The sequence below is a fragment of the Gymnoscopelus microlampas genome (assembly GCF_963454915.1).
Source record: "Gymnoscopelus microlampas genome assembly, chromosome: 1".
NCBI classification, from domain to species: Eukaryota; Metazoa; Chordata; class Actinopteri; order Myctophiformes; family Myctophidae; genus Gymnoscopelus; species Gymnoscopelus microlampas.
In genome coordinates, this window is record NC_139962.1 from 15,824,497 (window position 1) to 15,844,764 (window position 20,268).

General features: G+C 40.6%; 1 protein-coding gene across 5 annotated transcripts; it reads right to left on the minus strand.

Moving 5' to 3' along the window:
* Positions 1-655: 655 nt before the first annotated feature.
* Positions 656-18,222, minus strand: usp8 (ubiquitin specific peptidase 8). Of its 5 annotated transcripts, none has more exons than XM_084053116.1 (20): positions 18,189-18,222; positions 17,367-17,532; positions 17,092-17,236; positions 16,786-16,871; positions 16,488-16,623; positions 14,999-15,041; positions 14,707-14,872; positions 14,303-14,465; positions 13,941-14,082; positions 12,278-12,558; positions 11,258-11,779; positions 10,716-10,808; positions 10,184-10,258; positions 9,247-9,536; positions 8,514-8,735; positions 7,134-7,344; positions 3,181-3,417; positions 2,854-2,996; positions 2,549-2,681; positions 656-2,306 (listed from the first exon to the last, which is right to left on the minus strand). In XM_084053116.1, exons 2-20 carry the CDS (start codon positions 17,468-17,470, stop codon positions 2,148-2,150), a joined length of 3,351 nt encoding a protein of 1,116 aa, XP_083909242.1. In that variant the 5' UTR covers positions 17,471-17,532; positions 18,189-18,222; the 3' UTR covers positions 656-2,147. The 5 variants fall into 5 exon arrangements, with proteins under 5 accessions (XP_083909242.1, XP_083909243.1, XP_083909244.1 ...); XM_084053117.1 differs by having other exon boundaries at positions 18,185-18,221; XM_084053118.1 differs by having other exon boundaries at positions 14,707-14,863; positions 18,154-18,197.
* Between the last annotated feature and the right edge of the window lie 2,046 nt (positions 18,223-20,268).

Below are 20,268 nucleotides of genomic sequence, written 5' to 3' on the forward strand. Positions count from 1 at the left end.
TGTGAATGTAAATATCTCTCTGATGTAGGGCTGCAACTGATTATTTTATTATCAATGAATCCTTTAACCACTTAAGTCCTATTTTATACTTTGTCTCACAACTGTCATACAAAAACGTTATGAAAATAGCAGATCTTCCTTCAAAAGCTCAAAATGTGTCGCAACGTGTAGTGAGCATGTAGACATGCCGTTTTTTTCTCGTTTTTTTAAAAGTTAACATTTTGCGGAATATTGTTGCCTATGACATGCTCAAAATAGGGAATTATTATGAATAGAATTTATAACGTTATCAATATTTTTTTAATAATAGATTAAACTGATTAGTTTGAATAACTGTTGCAACACTACTGCGATGCCATGGTTTCAGCATAAAGGTCTTCATGCTGCAGGTCTGGTACCTTCATTTAGTTCATGACAGCTTCAGTCGCAAAAACAGGTACATGATGCAATGATATAAAAGGGTTTAAAACGTCCTTGGCTTCTGTCCTCTGTAAATAAACGTATGTGTACTAGCACCAACCTTGATGTGGAATTAAGCCCGATTCATACTTTGTCTTAGCAAATGCAACGTTCGGAAACGACATGAACCTTGTCATATGTTTTCCAGAGGATGTCTCAATGTTTATGCAAACAATGTGCAAAAATAGACACACTCTTAATTTGAAGCAATTTTAATAAATAGTTGTAGTCAGAGTTGTTTCAGATTAATATACTTGTTATATATGAAACAATCTTTAGAGCTTTAAGGAATAAAATCAACATATGCAAGAAAATAAATGCATTATGATCCATGCTAGATAAAGACATATTGTACTCAAGACAGTCATATCTCATCCCTCAAGATTCAAGAGGGTTATGGCCTCATATTCATCAGGGTATGATAGCCGTTAAGTTTTGTGCTTGCTCTCATCTCTCTTATCAGGAACAACCAAGTCAGTACAGTCTCAAAAGGTATAGTTGATGCTGAAACAAGTCATGTTAGTGAATAAAGTCTATTTCTGGTGGCATCCCTTTCTCGCAGGTCAATACTGATGGTTAAATGTCATTTTAATAGCAGATCACAAATCAATATTATATACTGTAGAAAAATGATTTTCAATAGTCAAACTTGCAGCATGGAAAATCCTGCAGCAACATTGATATTAGGATGAATCTCTTTTCAATCTGAATGTGGCTAATTGTTAACTGTCTCCTTTCTCTGACATCATCATTGGATATACTGTATAATAATGCACTTACTCAAATGTTATTTAGCACAGAGCAAACTGGACTACCGATATTTAAGGAGCAGGGTGGTAGTGTTGTCAAAACTCAGCACAAGCAAGTTAAATTGCAGCGTAGATTAAGCAGACTTTAAATGTTCTCGCCAACGATATCAATCTTAACGGCACCAACCATTCTGTTGTTGGATATTGTGTAAGTGCATGTGGCAGATACACAAGCAGTGAGTGTGAACAAGAGGAAGAGCTGAAATTTCAACCTCCACTACCCCAGGTAGCCTCTTCCCTCTTTAAGAGCACGTTAAAACAATGTGAGGTGGCGGCTAAAAGGATTACTCATAAATCAGATGGTTTATGAATGCTACTCAAAAAAAAGAAAAGAAAATAAAGAAATAAGAAGAATTTGGTCACTTTACAAATAAAACACCTTGCCCTCCAATATGTACATTTTGAATGTGCAATATCAGCAATTGGCATGTATGTACGTACATGCCATCTAACCTTTAACCCTGGTGTAGTCACAGTTCAGGGCAGATTCTGCAGAAGAAGGCCGTCCACACGGAGTGAAACAAACATAGTCAAGAGCATCTGGTCAAATGTTCAGTCCTACACAACCATCAAGGTATCTAAGAGAAATAGGAGGATCTGTTAGTCTCAGTAGTAGGTTTCTACATGGGCAGTAATAGGAATAGATGGCATGTTTTAACAGCTATGGAGTCCTCTAGTAGCTGAAGCATTGCACAGTGCCTGCACCATTCTCCCTCCACACGCACTGGATCTCACAGCCACTCGCACACACGCCCGTGCCCGCACACACACACCTGTCTGCCCCTGTAATCATTTGTAACAGGTAGCCAGAACTCTGCTAAAAACAGCCTATAGCCTTCAGCGCTGCTGCACTGGTGTAGCTGGTGTGTCCTCCGCCCATCAGAGAGCGCTGTAGAACAGAATGTAGGCAGCCGAGGACTTGACGGTGGAGGTGGAAATGTCTGACACCTCGTGGTCGTCAAACTTGAACCAGCGTTGCTTGTTACCGTTCTTACAGTACGCAGTGTAATGGCCGCCATCCAACCCTCCGTAGTGGTTCTGGTAGTGGAGAGAGGAGGGTATGTGCTTACTGAAGATGTCAGCCTCATGCTCACACGACACGCCAATATGGATCACTCATGCATACTTTTTCTTTCAAATACATATACCTTTTCCAGTTTAAATTATTTTTTAAACTGATTTCAACATTTCTGCCTTTCTAAATTATTAACAGCACAAGTAGTATACACGTATTTAAAAAACTAAAATATTGTACCATGTAGAGATTGAGTGTTACTTACAGACACTCCATAAAGGCTGTATCGTTTGAGGATCTGCCTGGGTCCAATGACGTACGAGGACAGGTCCAGACTGTCCAGAGGGAAGTCAACTGTGGTCTGCAGCTTCTGCTTCCATCGGCCTTCGTAGGAGAAGCTGCACAAGCAAAACAAATTCTCAGTGTTCATTTTAGAGTAAGAATGGAGCCTGTAGGAGTCCCTGTTTTGAATCTCACATATACAACTTTAAGAGAAAACATTCCTACTCATACACTGACAAAGTTGAGTTGCATTGCTGCCTTTTTAAGCACATAGACGCTAATACGGACCGTTTCAGGTGCACAAGCAGAATAGGAGGGACCTTCCAGATCTCCAGTTTCTTTGTGGAGTCTCGGTGGGCCTTGCAGTGTCTGCAGAACACTTTGTTGTTGTCGGTCAGCCTCTCTTCCTTGGAGAACAGTTTCAGACAGTCCTGCAAAAACAACAACAGCAGCAGCATGTATGCATGCATTACACTTGAGCTTCACAAATCACTCGAACCTACCCAGATTCTACTGTAGTAAAGTATATGTATTATTTCTGTCATCATGGATGTTTCACTTGTATTTTTCGGCCACTTTGTCAAAGAAATAATGTGGCTGCCATATCAAACTGACCTGCAGTGAGCACTTGCTGGTGGAGGCCAGGGGCAGTGACAGGTACATGAAGGTCTCAAAGGTGCGTGACTTGCGGTGGCAGGTCAGGCACTGCACAGTGGACTTAAACTGACCCTGGAACAGTGCTACAATGATTGACTCATTAAGCAGCTTGTGTTTGCTCCAGGCCAGGTCTGCAGCCTTTTGGTCATCTAGGTGGTCATTGTCCTCCTCCTTGTACCGTTTCCTGTTGTCAGCCTGACACCAGATAGGGACAACATAAGCATTGATACACACAAAACCGCAACTTAGCTCAGCTGTAAGCAAAGCCTGCCTCGATTGTGGCACTACTGCAGACAGAGGCAGAGCAAACCAAATCTCCTGGAAAAAGACATTTGGTTGAGAAGGGGGCGTCTGTAAAGGCATATCTATCCAGACAGTTTCACTACCCTGCTGACATAATAAGAGCCAGCAGACCGAGGGTGCGCTCGTTTTGTTTTAACACTCAATGTCCTGCGTACGTGGGGGATGGGGGAGAGCTAACTTATGAAACCGGTTATGACTTATTTCGTCCACCACGGTTTCCCAACTCTGAGAGGAGGCCTGTCGATGAACAAGGTCAAACCTGCTTTGCTCGGGCGTGCCTCACAAGCCTCAAGGCCTGCCTTGTTTTCCATTATCATCATTATATTTATTTTTTAATTTAATTCACAAAACCATCTCAATGTAATGTTAATATGCAACGCTAAATTCATAAAACCACTCAATGTCTATAGAAAAAGGTTATCAATGTTTAAATATGGTTATTTCCGGTCTGGGGTGGTGAAACTGCCAAGGGCTGTAGATCTGCCTGCTTCTGGTCAGCATAGGTTTGAGGCAGAAGGTGAAAAAATAATCAGAAGAACTGTAATGAGCAGTAAGTACTTTTTTTTAGCTTTGTTTACATGCAATTCAGTCATAGCAAACTTCACTTTCAGTATGCTAGGCAGGAAAACATGACAGGTTAACACTCCAGTAATTAATAATATCTTTAATAATATCCTATTAATTAGTCTGGACAAAAAACAGATGGACAGGGAACTGGGCTAAGCTGATAGCAGGAGATAACGGGTCCAAACATTGTACAAGATGGGATGTTATAAGATGGAGCATCTACACAGTATAAGTGGCACCCTTATGCCTGTGACTTGAAAGACCGGATAGGTTGATGATATGGTTGGATGGATGCAGTGTGCACTAGCTCAGGATTACACCAGGTGGAGCCATTCGTCACACAATTCAACTACAGGGTAGGTTGAAAAAACGTTTCAGTCTGCTCCCTCCTTTGAGCCAGTGCTGTGCGTTGTGTTCGTATTATGAGCTTATCTAGATTCTAGATGGTTGTGAATCGCAAAGTTGAAATGGCAGGAGTAATATAGAAAACATATCGGAACAATGTAGCCCATTTTCAAGTTAGTAGTTAGTTCCTCGGCCAAGTTGGAATGATAATAATAATCGTTGTATTCCAAGTAGTGTGTGGATCTCCAGTCTCCACCAATACAATGTGTTTAGGTTCAAGACACGACCACAACATGGTCAACAAGAGTGACACAGTGAACCAATATGTGAGGGGTGAAAGACATTGCTGCGCAGTACACTGTTAGGAGTAGGACAGGGTAGTCTGACGGAAACAAAATACTTTTCCTCGCTCGCTTCGCTGTAACAGGGGTTAACAACGAACTGAAGCAGTGACTTAATGTGAGCTGGCCACAACAGGTCCTGACAGCCGAGTAGAATGTTTTGCTCAATCAATGCAGTACACTCGTGAACGTGACAGAAATAAATAATAAGGATCGTAAGGAGATTCGACCGTCGCCCATTCCCCCCGCCCCACCACTGGCCCCAAACAAAAAAAACTGTCCAGGTCTACACGATTCATGCCCGTCACCCAAACTGCCGTGAAAAAGCAACGTTCGCCGAAAAACTAGTCGTTTGCATGTATCCAACTACCATCGCCTCCCACTCATTTACTTCTTCAGAACCATCTTAATAGAGGTAGTATAGCTTAGAGGAATATAATAGCTGGTAATTAACAAGAAACAGAAAAGGTATGAATAAGTTTGACACATGGTTCCATTTTAATCCACAAGCCCTCCCTTCACTTCCAAATAAGCATGAAGCCAGTACATCAGTAAAGGAAATAAGGCATGTTTTGGGTCAACATGCACAAGGGTTTAGACTGAGGATCAGGCTGGACAGATGAAAAAAAACAAAAAAGAACACACCACACACTGCTGGAAGACTCAAAGAGGCACACAACTATTTACTTACTCTCTAATGTCCCATCAAAATGTAACCCAGTGCCAAAGAAAGGAAAATAATAGGCTTCATGTTGATAAAATGCAAATGTGCAATTAATATACAAGCTATTCGAGAGCCATAATAATAGGTTAGTTTAACCACTTGTGGCCTATGTACACTTAACAGAAAACTATTTTCGTAGAATGTTTGAAAAAATGTGGTGGTTTAGGAAATACATTACTTCAAAGACTTATCACTTCATACATCATTCAGAGCACGTAGGTAAACATTATTTTTTATCATTGACTAAAGAGCCTTTGAGCTCCTCTGGACAGAAATCAAACCACAATACCTGCCAGCTGACAAGCAGCAAAATCCGGTTAAAATATTTAAATGAACCTTGAGGGGTTTGCTGTGTGCCAAACTGCTTCTTGCTGATCTAAGGACCACTTGAGATGCCTCCCTGCTGCTTGGCCTCTAAGGCCATGTTCAGACTGGCAGCCAAAATACGATTTGTATCCATAAGGAGTAAGGAGTCATTACACCACCAAATCATAATCTCTCTGTTTTAACATCTCTGAAGTGTCAGAGAATTCTATAACTAGAATCATGAGGCAGTTTAAAAGCTCCGCTCCAAGGACAAAGATGTATTTGACTGTGATCCTACATTTGTAAAGAAACACATAAGTATCTTGTGTACTCCCATCATTCATCTCGTACATTTGTCAGTAAAATAATGTTATTTTCCACAGTAATAACCCCTATTTATAAGGCTAATGATCCAACCAAAGTAACTTCTTTCAAACATACAGACCTATCAGTATCCTCCCAGTCCTTTCTAAAGTGACCAAACTGTTTTTGGACATGTCAGCATTTTCAGTCAGAACAGCAAAAAATACACAAGCTTCAATATTTGACAATTGAATCATGGACAAACCAATCGCAAATCAACTATATTGTTTTAAACTTTATGTATTGCTTTTTTATTATTTTGTTTCTGACATCTTCCTGCCCAGGGATGTAAATACGCTACATAGCTAACTCTGGCCACTGATTTTTGCTAATCAGATTTGAAACATAAATTCTAGTTGGCTTGGCTTGAAATGTAATTCAAATTACTAAAGAAAGGTACTTGAACACTGAAGCATGATTTATACTTCATCGTACGCCGGTGACGCTTGCGGAAAAACAGCCGCCAATCTACAAGCTCACAAGGCGCCGCATACACCAATGTCATTACCAAAACCAAAGCAACAGTGTGGACAGTTAGTTCCATTCAATCTGGCAACGCATCTCTGTCATTTTAGATTTCTATAGCTCTATAGCTCATAGCTTGTAGATCTGCTATTTTAGAAAAATCATGAACATTTGTGCAAATCTTTACAAATGTCTTCTAAATCCTAAATCCTCCTTTTTTGAAAAAAAATAAAATAAAGTATGTTATTATATCAGTGGTTCTTAAGCTTTTTCATGTCAAGGACTACCAATATTATATATTTTTGACCGCCGATCCTCATCAAAATATGTTGTTCCAGGGACCCCCAGAAGCAAAGATTTTAGTTAAAAATGTTTTAAAAGATTTGCAAAAAAAGGTTCAAGATTTTTGTAAAATAGCAGATCTACAAGCAGATCTACTTAGGAATAAAATCAGATTTGCCTGCTGTGAGTAAAAAAAGCCTAGTGGGGCACCTTACCTTGTTGAGGTCTTCATGGAGACCGTCCATCAGAAAGAGCAGCAACTCCTGTGAGTCCTGCTGCTCGTAGCCTGAGAACTGGTCGTTTATCTTGCCTATGGTGATCTTGAAGTCCCGGGGGCTGATGCACTTATACAGACCCGACCACAGGGCCTTCATGAGCACACCAAACTCCTCCGCCACCTCCCCTTTGTGGCCCAAGATATTGGCCCTGGCAAACGGAGAGAAAGGAGACGCGACTGGCTATTCATCATTGGCCCCGAAATACGACCATCAAGGCTACTGTTGATCACGGCTGTCACGATCCCGAAATTCTACTTGACGATTTACACACACAAATTATTGCGATGAGCGATTTAGTTGTGTTTTTGGCATTTAACATTGGAACATAAGAAAATAAACATTACATTTCTGTTTGGCTTTTAGGGTTCATAAACAAAATGTTCACAGGGCACATATGACAAATAACTTTAAAGTTTAATATGCAAAGAAATAACTGACTTTGTAATAACTTTATAGTTTCAAGATAGTGGAAATATAATTGTTACAGGCCCACTGGTGATCAGTAGGGGTGTGCCGACTAATTTCAAGATACGATACACGATATTGGGCTCACGATATCGTACGATATATGGCACTTTTTTATTATGAAAATATATCGGGGGGGGGGGGGGGAGATTATGAAAATATATGGGGGGGAAGAAAAGCCTATGAAAATATATGGGGGGGGGGGGAAGCTTATGAAAATATATGGAGGGGGAAAAAAACCTTATGAAAATATATGGGGGGGGGGAAAAAGCCAAAACGACACATAGTCACGAAAACTTATCGCAATATATCACGGGACGATATATCGGCACAACCCTACTGATCTAGCCTCGTGTAGCCAGACAATATCACACGACACACTGCGTGGATATTAGTCTGGTCCCTATCAACGGTAGATTTTCTTCCAAGGGGCGGTTACAAAAACATCCAAACGGACTCTATTGGTTAGACCTAAACCAATCAGAGCAGTGCTTCCTTGAACGAACCAATCAGAGCAGTGCTTCCTTGTACATCATTGCTCCAAATAAGGTGATAAGCCCGCCCACATTTGGATACTGGGCCCTGGTTGGTTCCGCACAACTGCGGAGGGAGAGAATTGAAATCTCTATGGAGGGGGGCCAGACCTAATCTCCCGAGGGCTAAAGTGCATGCAATTTTGCAAAGGCAGATTCGTCTGGAACCAGGCTACTACTGATCAGTCTGAGGAAGAGCTTTGAGCTTGAAAAGTCACAGCTTTTTTTTGTGGTGCAATAAAGCATCCGTCGCATTGGAGCCCTCGGTGTGCGAGCACTTATTTATTTGTCCTCGCTACTGGTGATCCCCCCCACTGACCTGTTGATGTCCTCCTGGTAGTAGTTCTGGTTGAAGTAGTCGGCCATGGCACCAGTGCTGCACAGACACTGCAGAATGGAGTTCATGTAGCACGTGTTGCCCAGGTTGCGTAGCCCCGTCATTGATGCACCCATACCTCCAAATATAGGATTTAGGTTACGGATTTTGGCTGCCGTGGGCCGTGCAATCTCCAATTTTGCGGGTACTTTAACGATGGCAGGTCTGGTAATGAGAGAATATGTGGGAAAATATAAAAATAACTGATTTGTTGTCTGTAGAAATACAAGGTACTGTAATTGAAGACAGCGACAATCAAAATAATGACATGTAATAGGGCTGGGCGATATGACTTTAACATCAATATCACGATAATTTCAAAATTTTGCCTTAATTACGATTATAGTGAAATAAGCATATCTTACAAGCTCACAACGTGTCACAATGAAACGCGTTGTGAGCTTGTAAGATCATATTTTTGCATGCCACATTGTACAACGAAGTACTGTATAATACAGGGCTTAAGTGGTTAACTATTAGACTAATCAATTCTAAAACATCTATTCGAATTTTTTCGTGTTGATTCGTTATGTAAGAAATGTAAAACAATTATCACAAAAAACACTGCTTCTTGATTAATCATTTAACATGAGTAAGATTAAGTCTGTTATTGGTCCAAAATTTGGGTTTTGGCCCAGCCCTAACATGTAACAAGGCATTTAGTTTACTGCCTTACTTGGTTTCTCTGTTGATGGTGGGTATGGTAGCTGTGGTGGGGATGGCTGCCTTCCTCAGCGCCTCGTCCCTCAGATCTTGGCTGATATCGGGGGAGGAGTAGGAGCGTTTCAGTTTGGACTGCTCGCTGTCGCGGTTGGTGTCCAGCTCCGCCGGCCGTGGCTGTTTTTGCTTGGTCGTGGGCGGCGTGGAGGGGGGCGTCTGGGGAACACTGACCTCGGGAGGGTAGAGGTGGACGCGGTTGGTTGGGGAGTGGTAGTAGCGGTATGTCCCCGTCACCGTGTCCAGGAACTGGCATCGGCCAGTTGGAGGAGGACAGCGGATGGAAAGAAAGTGTCAGTTAAACCATTAAGACCTGAGGCAATTCTTAGAAATGTTTTCTAAATCCTAACAGTTTTTTGAAAAAAAAATCTAAAAATAGCGCGGCACTCTGTGCTCGCGCTATGAGCTTGTAGATCTGCTGCTTTTTAATAGCCAAAGAAATCAAAAAATGACACACAGATGCGTTCCCAGTCTTAAAGAGTTAAGAACGATCAAATGCTTAAATGTTTCTCAATGTCTACATTTTTGTAGCATTTTTTATCTCGGGAAACTATATAATAAGATTGTCTTATTGGGGAGGGGGTTCCAGTGGGTCCCCGGTAAAAGTAGTTAACATACAGTAGCATCACAATCATTTTAACCACTTTATCCTTTTATAGCTGATCTACAAGCTTGTAGATCTGCTATTTTTGAAAATATTTGAACAATATAGAAAATGTTTTTAAAAATATTGAATAATTTTGGAATTCTTTTGGGGGTCCCTGGCACATAACCTTTTCAAATGGGGGTCCGCGGCCAAATACATCTCAATTTGGGGGTCCTTGACTTGACAAAAAGGTTTGAGAACCACTGCATTACAACTCATGATCAAATGTTTTTTTATGTTTATCTCATACCTTCATCCAACCATCAGGCAGACCTGGAACACTTCTTCCCATCTCCTCACTCCTGGCTCTGGTTAAGGGTTCTCTCTGTAGAACACACATAGACACACTTAAGTTACATTGTCAACTATAATGGCAAATATGGGGCAAGCTTCATAAAACTTGAATGTCTAAACACATCAAGTTCAATACTTACTAAAAGTGTTCTCCATCACCACTGTTTTACAGTGAACAATTTAACGTATGTGGTTCTTATATTGCATGAAAGCAATCTGCAAAGTTACCAATACATTTTAAGGGTGTCTAATATTCTCTTACATTTCTGAAAATGCTGCATGCATTTTAGGTTCATATGCAACCATATCACTCATCCCACAGTAGGCTGGTTTGGTTTCTTTGTTCTTTGCTAAACTTAGGTAATGCCACTTTGGAATCAATCATTTCCACTTCATCAGCATGCTTTATCTCAAGGAGAATAGGAAATTGGCTAATGCATTAAGGGGGGCATGCCTTCATCAACACTATCGATTGAGTGTTGATATACCTTGGGTCTCTCATAGTCATCTGGTGCTCTATCTTTTAAAATCCTTGCCTTTTGGGTTCCGCTCTTTACTTCACTATCAGGCTTCATGGGAGCCTGAGGTCAGGGACAAAACACAGCTTAAAAACCATTTAGATTTTTTAAAGACTTGTCAAAATAATCGTCACATATTGGTAAGGACATGGAATGGACGAAACGCAGTGCGACGTGGTTTGGCTTGTAGTTCCCCACATCTAGAACCACATATTTCACTTACCATATCCAGTATCCACAACAATTTCACACAGGAAGATATCTGATCCCAGATGTGGGTTCATGCAAATTTTAGGATAAGATGCTTATGTGCTGTGACTGAGACACCCATACATTTCTCCTACATGCTTACAAATGCTAATTGAGCATATTCACATGGCAGCCATTTTACTTACATTATGACGAGTGTAACTTAAGAGAAAAATGGGCACTGTGTGAATATGGTCAATGAAAGCAAGGGTGAAGTGAAACCTGTATTGTAGCAATGGTAAATGGCTGATGCAAACACTGACCTTAATTTCACTGAGAATGTAGTTGGGAGTAGGCGAGTCCAGCGATGCACTTTTGATAGGTGTATCCGACTTCTGCTCTTTCACTCTTCTTTCCTTCTCTTCGAACCTGTTCTCCTTCTCATCTTCCTCCTCGGCCTTCTGCCGCTCTAGCCTCTTCCTCTCAAGGTGCTTCTGGTCCTCCTCTTCCTTCTTTGCCTTCTCGCTTTTCGACTCCTCCTTCTCGAGCCGTTCCTTTGCATCCCTCTCCTGGCTCTCCTTCTCTCTTCTTTCCTCTTCAGCACGGCGCTCCTGTGTCCGTTTCTCCTGCTCCTGCCTGGCCTTCTCCATCACACCAGCCGCCTCAGCATGGATCTGACTCTGCTGCTCCTCGGTCAGGGAGCAGGAGGAGTTATACGGCGGTTTGACCGAGCGGTCAGGTACGACGGGGCCATTCTGGGCTGGGTGCTGGTCCTTGGCTGAGCCATTTTGGCTCGGTTTAGTGTCATCCAACACCCGCACTGAGGGCTTCTTTGTACGGTCAATCTGTGAAGAGAGGAGTGGATACCGATGAGATAAGTCTCGCGTAGACACAGACAGAAAACGATTCCACAATCTCCGAATGCTATATAGAATCTGGAACTACACCTCCCGATATCCGAGAGAGGAAGCTGTCATTTCCGTTCACGAAAATACATTTTAAAATATCTTTACATTTTATTTTTTAATTTCCATTTCTGCTAGGCAGCAAGCTATATATGCTTAGATGATTTAGATGTATATTAGGATACATTTGCGTGACTGTAAAGATGAAACGGAAGTGGGGAGGAGGCTTCACATCCACTTTATATTTGACTCATGATCAGAGCTTCCATGCTCCAGACTGCATGACCGGAAACATTTGAAAATTGTGGGAGGCAATAGTCTGGCCACACAAGACTACCGATGAGATGACATGGACAGGAAACGAGTCAATCCCGCGACTTACAAGAACTTCCCACTTAAAGTGTGTGCTACGGGGTAAAAATCTTCAAGCATAGTTACCTGTGGGATGGCCTTGGCTGTGGTGACTGACGAGCTGGGTGTGCCATTTGCAGAAACCTTGATAGACGGGTCTGGTCGGGAGTTTGCAGAGCTTGCGGTGGGAGAATCAACGGTGTCTGGCAGACTGTCTGTTTCCTTGACTGTTTCAAGGAACGGCTGTTCTGTTGCAGCAATTCCATTCACCTGCAGTGGGGCTGGAGGAGCCTGGCGCTCAGGTTCAGGCTCTGGCTGTAGTGTGATCTGAGGCTTTGGTTCCTCAAGGGACGGGTAACTGAAGTTTACTGCTCCATACAAAACAGGAAATACTGTGGTCAACAGTCTAGTAGGGCTGTCACGATTACAAATTTAAGTTGACGATTAATTGTCACTCAAATAATTGCGATTAACGATTTCATTGTGTGGTTGGCCATTGAACATTGGAACATATAGTCCATGAGCCAGACAAGATTTCATTATCGAAAGAGTGGGCAAAACCATACCTATATTAAATTGTTTATAGGGTCAATATAAGTAAATAAATATATGATAACCTTTCCACAGGAGCAGCTTTTTCATATTTATCACACATTTTGTTATTTTCCCCATACGTACATGACAGGTGAAAAAATTACATTTAAAAAGTTGTTATCATAATGAAACTTCCCCACTTGATTACTTACATGAAGACAATGAACTTTCCAGAATCAACATTGATTTCATTTTGTTAAGATGTTGGAGTCAAAGGTTTTTGACGAGGGAATATTCAATATCTGGCTCAATTTTGGGGCCATGGCTCATGGACTAAATGCCTAATTTGCATATTTAAATATACAATTTCAGAAAACTTGTAATACGATAAATCATTGTCTTCACGTAAGTAATCAACTGGTGAAGTTTCATTATGATACATTTTTTTAAAATTTTGTCATTTTTTCACATGTCATGTACTTATGGGGAAAATAACAAAGTGTGTGATAAATATGAAAAAGCTGCTCCTGTGGAAAGGTTATCATATATTTATTTACTTATATTGACCCTATAAACAATTTAATATAGGTATGGTTTTGCCCACTCTTTCGATAATCATTGCTCAATTTTGGGGCACTGGCTCATGGACTAATATGAAGCCTTTCAGGCTTCGTATTAAAAAAATTGCACAGGGCTGATATGACAAATAAGTAACTGAAATATACAAAAATATTATTGACATATCTATTCATTTTATACATGTAAAAAAAAAGCAGAAATAGAAAAAAGCTAAAATAGAAAAAAGCAGAAATAGCTGATCTGTAGATCTGCTGTTTCTGCTTTTTTTAAATATTTGAAAATGTGTGAACATTTTTCAACATGGAAACGATTATGACGATTAGGCAAAAATAATTGCGATTATCTCAAATAATTGCGATTAGACGATAATGTAATAATTGTGACAGGCCTACAGTCTAGTCATTTGCATCGGAGGAGGATTATTTCGATCTCATCTTATCATAGTTGACGTCAGTGTAACAACAAATAAACCCATTTAATTTCTTATTTCAAGCGAAGCTGTGTCACTTTCTTAACACCAGAAACGTTATCTAACTTAAAAACCTCTACCATTTCTGCTAAATCCATCGCGTTAAGGCAGAAGTCAGAAAAACCCGTAAATACAGGATACTGCTGCAATGATTGCAGTGATACTCACACTGAGGGAGTGTGCTGATGACGTTCTGTCTAGGAGGGCGGACTTTAGCGTTGGTGGAGTACATAGGGTAGAACAGCAGCCAGTTCTCATAGCCTCCCTCAAGTACCATGGGCTCACTGCGAATGATGGTGATGCTGTCCCACTGAGGAGTAGGCAGACAAGTTACCTCAGAGGAAAAACTCTATTTGCAAAACAGGCCACAGATCTATCAAGAGAATCAAGATTCAAGAGGGGGTTTCTTGATGTTCTTCAAATATCTGTTCCCTGTTTTGATCTTTAAGCACAAACATGCAGGTACAGCCAGGCAGTCACAGTGACACACACTTGTCTAAAGGTTATAATGCTTCTCCCTGGCAAGTTACCTTATAGAGAGCATCTTTGAGGCTCTGTAAGGTGGTTCCAAGTCTCAGATCAGTGACAGAGCTGAACCAGTCCAGCAGGACTATGTAGTCCACAAAGCCTCGTCTCCTCCATGTCTCTTTGGATACTTCTGGAAGCTTGGCCTCAATCTGGTTCACAGTAATTCTGACAAACAATTACAATACAATTTAAACATGCCCTTAAACAAGAGGAGTTCATGTCTATAATGGTAAATGTTAAGTCATCAAAATGTGCTAACATATTGTCATCGCATGAGTTCTAGAGTTTATTCAAAAATAAAAGTTGCAAAATTGAAATGGTGTCACCGCCAGGCCCAACATTTCATGCTACAAAAATCTAATTAAAAGTACTGTGCTATGAAAAGTAGTCCACTCTGCATTCTTACCCTGGGCTGATGGCCTCTTCAGGTACACTGATGCAGGTCTGGGCTGGGATCTGAATGTGGGATTCCTCAAAGTCATTAATGCTACGGGCATCCATGACAATAACTGTAATAGTCTGGTCCTTCATCATGTGGAAGAGGTTCTCAGCCGTAATCCCTCCTGCAGGCACTGACGATAGAGGATGGAATGATCACATCGATACATAATATCAGATACTGTATGTAACCATTAATGTGTTGAAAGTGGACGCTGAAAAACAATTGGCTTTGTATTTTTCACTATGGCAATCATTACCTTTTGAAGGTGCATTCTTTATCTCCTTCAGCTCTCCTTTTACCTACATATACAAACATTTAATATAAAATGCCATTGTCATTAGCCTTCAATGAAAAATAAAATTCATGCCACATTCTTTTCCTTTTTCTACAATACTGCAAATGATGAGAGCTTGTACACAAAAGAATTTCACCAACGTTTTACACCTGTAAACCTGTGATTTACACTTTTCATTTTCATGATGCCACCTTTCTGTCGGCAATGTCTGTACTAAAGGCACAGCCAGCAAGGTACAGGGGTGTGAATTGTACTTGAACGGCTCCCTGCTTCTCTTCAATATTTCTCCTCCAGTGTATTTGTGATCGTATCGATCGTATTCTCGCACAAATCCCCCATTGTAACGTTAAGCATCATGTTGTTCCTCTCGCTCACACACACACACACACACACACACACACACACACACACACACACACACACACACACAAGTGATGTGTAATTCTTAGTCCATCTTTTTTTTGGGTGAGATGCAAGTCAGTCCACTCCTGACCTTACAATTGTAACACAAAATGTATATCAATTACCCTAAATGAATAGGCCTAGTTAAAATAAACAACATATAAATCCTTGGAGTTTGTATTTTGTTAAATAAATGTATAGGCTGCCTATGTAAGAGAAAGAGCAAACAAACATGTGAAATGGAGAACAAAATAAATTATGTTTCAAAGTGAGCGTTGCAATTTATTTTGAATAACAATTGGGTTATACAACTCAAACAACATGCTCTATTTATATGGAGGAACAGCCTTTATGTCACAAGGCTTCTGTAACTGGGGTGAGCTAAGTCGTCAGTCCATGTTGTATTGGTATTTTGCATAGGCTATAGTTGTAAAAGGTACAAAATCTACCGTCGACAGCTGTCAAACAGTATCAAATAGCATAGTGTAACACTAGCCGCTGACGCAGTTGTGCACGCCTCTGATTCCGCAATGCCAGCATGCTATGTAAAAGAAAACAAGAGGCAGACAGCTTTGTTTGGTTCTGTGTAACAAAACCAAGCAATCATTAATGATGGCTCTTCTTCACGCCATTATTGCGGGATCTGTGTATAAACCTAAACCGTGACCTTTTGCTTCATCATATAAAAATGGGGTGTTTTTACTTTCCAGGTTTCCTCCACCAGCATTGCACAACATTGTACATATCATTAATTCCAAGCCTTGCTCCATTCAGAAGCAAGCAAAACGCAAGCATTAATTACATTTTAATAGCCGGAACTGAACAGGACACATTTAATAATCACAAAAATCTGTGGAGATGTTTTGCTGAGTTCAATATACATTTCTAATCTTACTTATCGGCTAGACTTCATGTTAATATTCGGCTATGCCCTGCACAAATAAATGTTGTTCCATAGACACACACAGCATAACATCCAGTGCCTTCTATCATATCTTAATACTCAGATACAATCATGATCAAGAGATTCATTATTGGGCCTTTGTACCTTATTGTCCTTTTTGTTTGGTGAGGCTTTGGGAGATGCTCGCCCGTGATCTTTCTCCGTCGTCTCCTCCCTCTTCTTCCTTTCCTCTTGTTTTTCCCTCTCCTCTAGCTTTTTTCTAACCTCCACCTCCTCATACCTTTTCCAAATTGGGTAGAAAAGGACATATCAGTAAAAAATATCACACTATATAACAATTCTTTATGGATACAGTATATTTTAATACCAGATCTATGTTCGGGATTAACAATAATGTGTATAATATTCATAGTTGGACATATGTGAAACCTGAGCCTCTAACCTGAGTTTAAGGCTTTCTGCGAGTTTCTCAGCCTCCTCGATGGCTTTCTTAAAGCTGGTTGGACCCAGCATAGACATAAAATACTCCTTTTCCATTGACATAGAGATGGGGTAAATCAGAAATTAATGCATTCATCACTTTTCACTAAATCATGGCATATCAAACACACTGCAACAGCTCCAGGCCACGTCATGTTCAGATAAAACACAATACAAATATGGTGAATAAGTTACTTACTTTGTTTCTATTTAAATTGATAATGTTGTAAGTAAGGGATATTTTCATGTTTATGAATGACCACAATACCTGTTGTTGCTTGAAATCTGGTCTCTTCTTGATGAGATCATATACAGTTAGATATTTCATGTACAGTACATACGCCCTCTCCTCATCTCTGTCCAATCGACACTCCTCTGCCGCCTTAAAGATTTTGCAGGCACTCTGGACATAGCTGCGACAGAGCAAAAATACCCCACAATGACACCTACATTTTGCTGGCATATTACGTTCCCACTCCAAGTTAAGTTATAAGTCCCTTGTTTTTGTATTTAAAGCAAACAGACTGCGTAATAAAAACATACCTTCTGGTATTGATCTTGTCTGGCTTGACTTCAGCCTTCTTGTTGAGTTCTCCCAGAGAACTAGACAGGTACAGCTCTTTGACCCCAGTCGATACTGCAGGCATCTTCACGGCAGTGTGTTCAGGCAAAGCTCACAGGCTCTGATGTTCACATGCTCCTATCATCTCTGAAAACCACAGTGACAAACAGAAACTAACCCAAGAGTCCCTCTGGAAAACATGTAATATGTCGTCTTGTTTACTCAGAATGGGACATAAATAAAACCGAACTGGAGACAGCTAACGTCAACATGTCTGTTGACTGTTTCAGTAAAAAAAAAAAGAATTCGTACTATATTATTCCATTAGCCAAGTGTAGCACTGAAATCATAATTGTCGCCTGTCGTTAGTGTAAATAACTGGATGTGTTGCCGTTAGCATGCTATGCTAACGCGTTTGCTAACACTGGCTACCGAGATTATGCCAACAATGTTGACATAATCTCGGCAGCCACTTCTAGCGTGCAATAGCCTCTAAATTCACAATAACAATCTATGAACACGTTGCTATCATCTCAGCAGTCAGCAGCTTTACGTAGGCCACCAAATAATAATGTGTTTAGTTGGTTTTACGGTCAGTTAGGCTCCATGCTTCTGCTATCCTGCTAAGCTAAATTAGCTTCTTCTTTTTTTTGGCAACATTCTATGTCGCTTCAGCCACAATCTCAAATAACACGTACAAAGCCAATAGTTTATGCCAATAAAGACTGACTAGTTGTTTCGCCAGTTAACCTGGATTATACTGATTACCTCCGTTCCTCCGTTGCTTTCACTTGTTTACCTACTTTTTTTTTGACAGCTGACTCCTGATTCCAAGACTTCCTGGAGCGAATAAGACAAGGACAGGACTATGACGTCATCACCTGCGGTGTTACAGTAGAAGGCTCTGCGTAATACGTAAGGTCCGATATGGAAGGATGTATCTCTGTATATTGTTGATAATGTTGACTCTGACTTTAGTCTTTACTGGCAAAATGTACTGTTTGGCTTTGATAATAATAGTAATAAGAAGAAAAATTAGGTATTCATAATTAATTTGATAATTATTCTAGCTACATACAGTACATAAATCCAAATTTAGTAATTCCAAACCCTCATTCATTTGTATTTGAGATTGAAGCCAGGCAGTAGCCTACATTAAATCAATTTATGACTCAAAAAATAAGAAAGCTGCAAGAACTGTCTTTTTGTGTTCAGTCTTTAGTGTTTTCCGTTAGTAAATCCCCCTGGCTCTGATATAAATATATATATTTTTTAAATATTTTTGGAAAAGTCAATGGGAAAAATGCATTGAGTATTTACTTCCGGCACCAGGAAGTGGGCGGGAACTGCGATGCCCTATAGGGCATCATAAACATTTTTTTCTGTGATTTATTATTATTACTCTCCGCAGGAGAGTATTGTTTTCACTTTCTAAATATGACACACCGATTGGTCAAGCCTCACGTGACACGTGACAATACGGTGAAATACTGTATAAATACATGGCATCACTTTGACAGTGTCATTGCCACTGTCAAAGTGAGGTAAGACAGGAACCATCACGAAATGGCTGCATGGCTGATACATAATTGGCAGATAGGACAGATAGGACACTTATATAGACAGGAGGGATATGACACTTACACAGACGGATAGGACACTTACAGTACACAGACAGGACGGATAGGACACTTATACAGACAGGACGGATAGGACACTTATACAGACAGGACGGATAGGACACTTATACAGACAGGACGGATAGAACACTTACACAGACAGGACGGATAGGACACTTACATAGACAGGAGGGATATGACACTTACACAGACAGGACGGATAGGACACTTACAGTATACAGACAGGACGGATAGGACACTTACAGTATACAGACAGGACGGATAGGACACTTATACAGACAGGAGGGATAGGACACTTACAGGAGGGATAGGACACTTACATAGACAGGACGGATAGGACACTTATACAGACAAGACGGATAGGACACTTATACAGACAGGACGGATCGGACACTTATACAGACAGGATGGATAGGACAGTTAGAACATAAGAATTAGAACATTCCCAACATTCCCAACACAAGTCTGGTAAGAGTGAGGTAAGACAGGAACAATCACGAAATGGTTGAGAAATGGCGGATACTGTAACAATTGGATAGGACACTTACACAGACAGGACGGATAGGACACTTACACAGACAGGACGGATAGGACACTTACATAGACAGGACGGATAGGACACTTATACAGACAGGAGGGATAGGACACTTATACAGACAGGACGGATAGGACACTTATACAGATAGAACATTCCCAACATTCCCAACAGCGGAGAGTTGTGCTCCGAGGAGCACTTTTTCTAGTTTTATTTTATATTTAATTATATGATATACTATATTTAATAAATACCCTTTGTTTTGCCGTTTTCATTTTTTTTTTTCACAGAATCAAACGTTTTATGGTCATGATTCACCAGGAGCCTGGATAGCTTGATTCTAGGCTTAAATGAATTGATATAAATATTTTTGGAAAAGTCAATGGGAAAAATGCATTGAGTATTTTGCAGTGGCACCAGGAAGTGGGCGGGAACTGCGATGCCCTATAGAGCGTGCCAAAAATCCTGAAGGGGGCGTCAACAAGTGTCATTTGGTAGCGGCGGACATCTTTGAGGGGTATAAAACAGGTTGACTTAACATTGCCCCCCTCAAGTATGTCTGCAGCTACTATGCCACGCCCCCCCGTGGTGACGAGTCGTTGGCACGCACTATAGGCAAACAGTTTACGGATTATCAAAATACACACACAGATCAACCACCCTAAGGTTTAATAATTAAACAGGAACTCATCCGTTTCAGTTACTGGA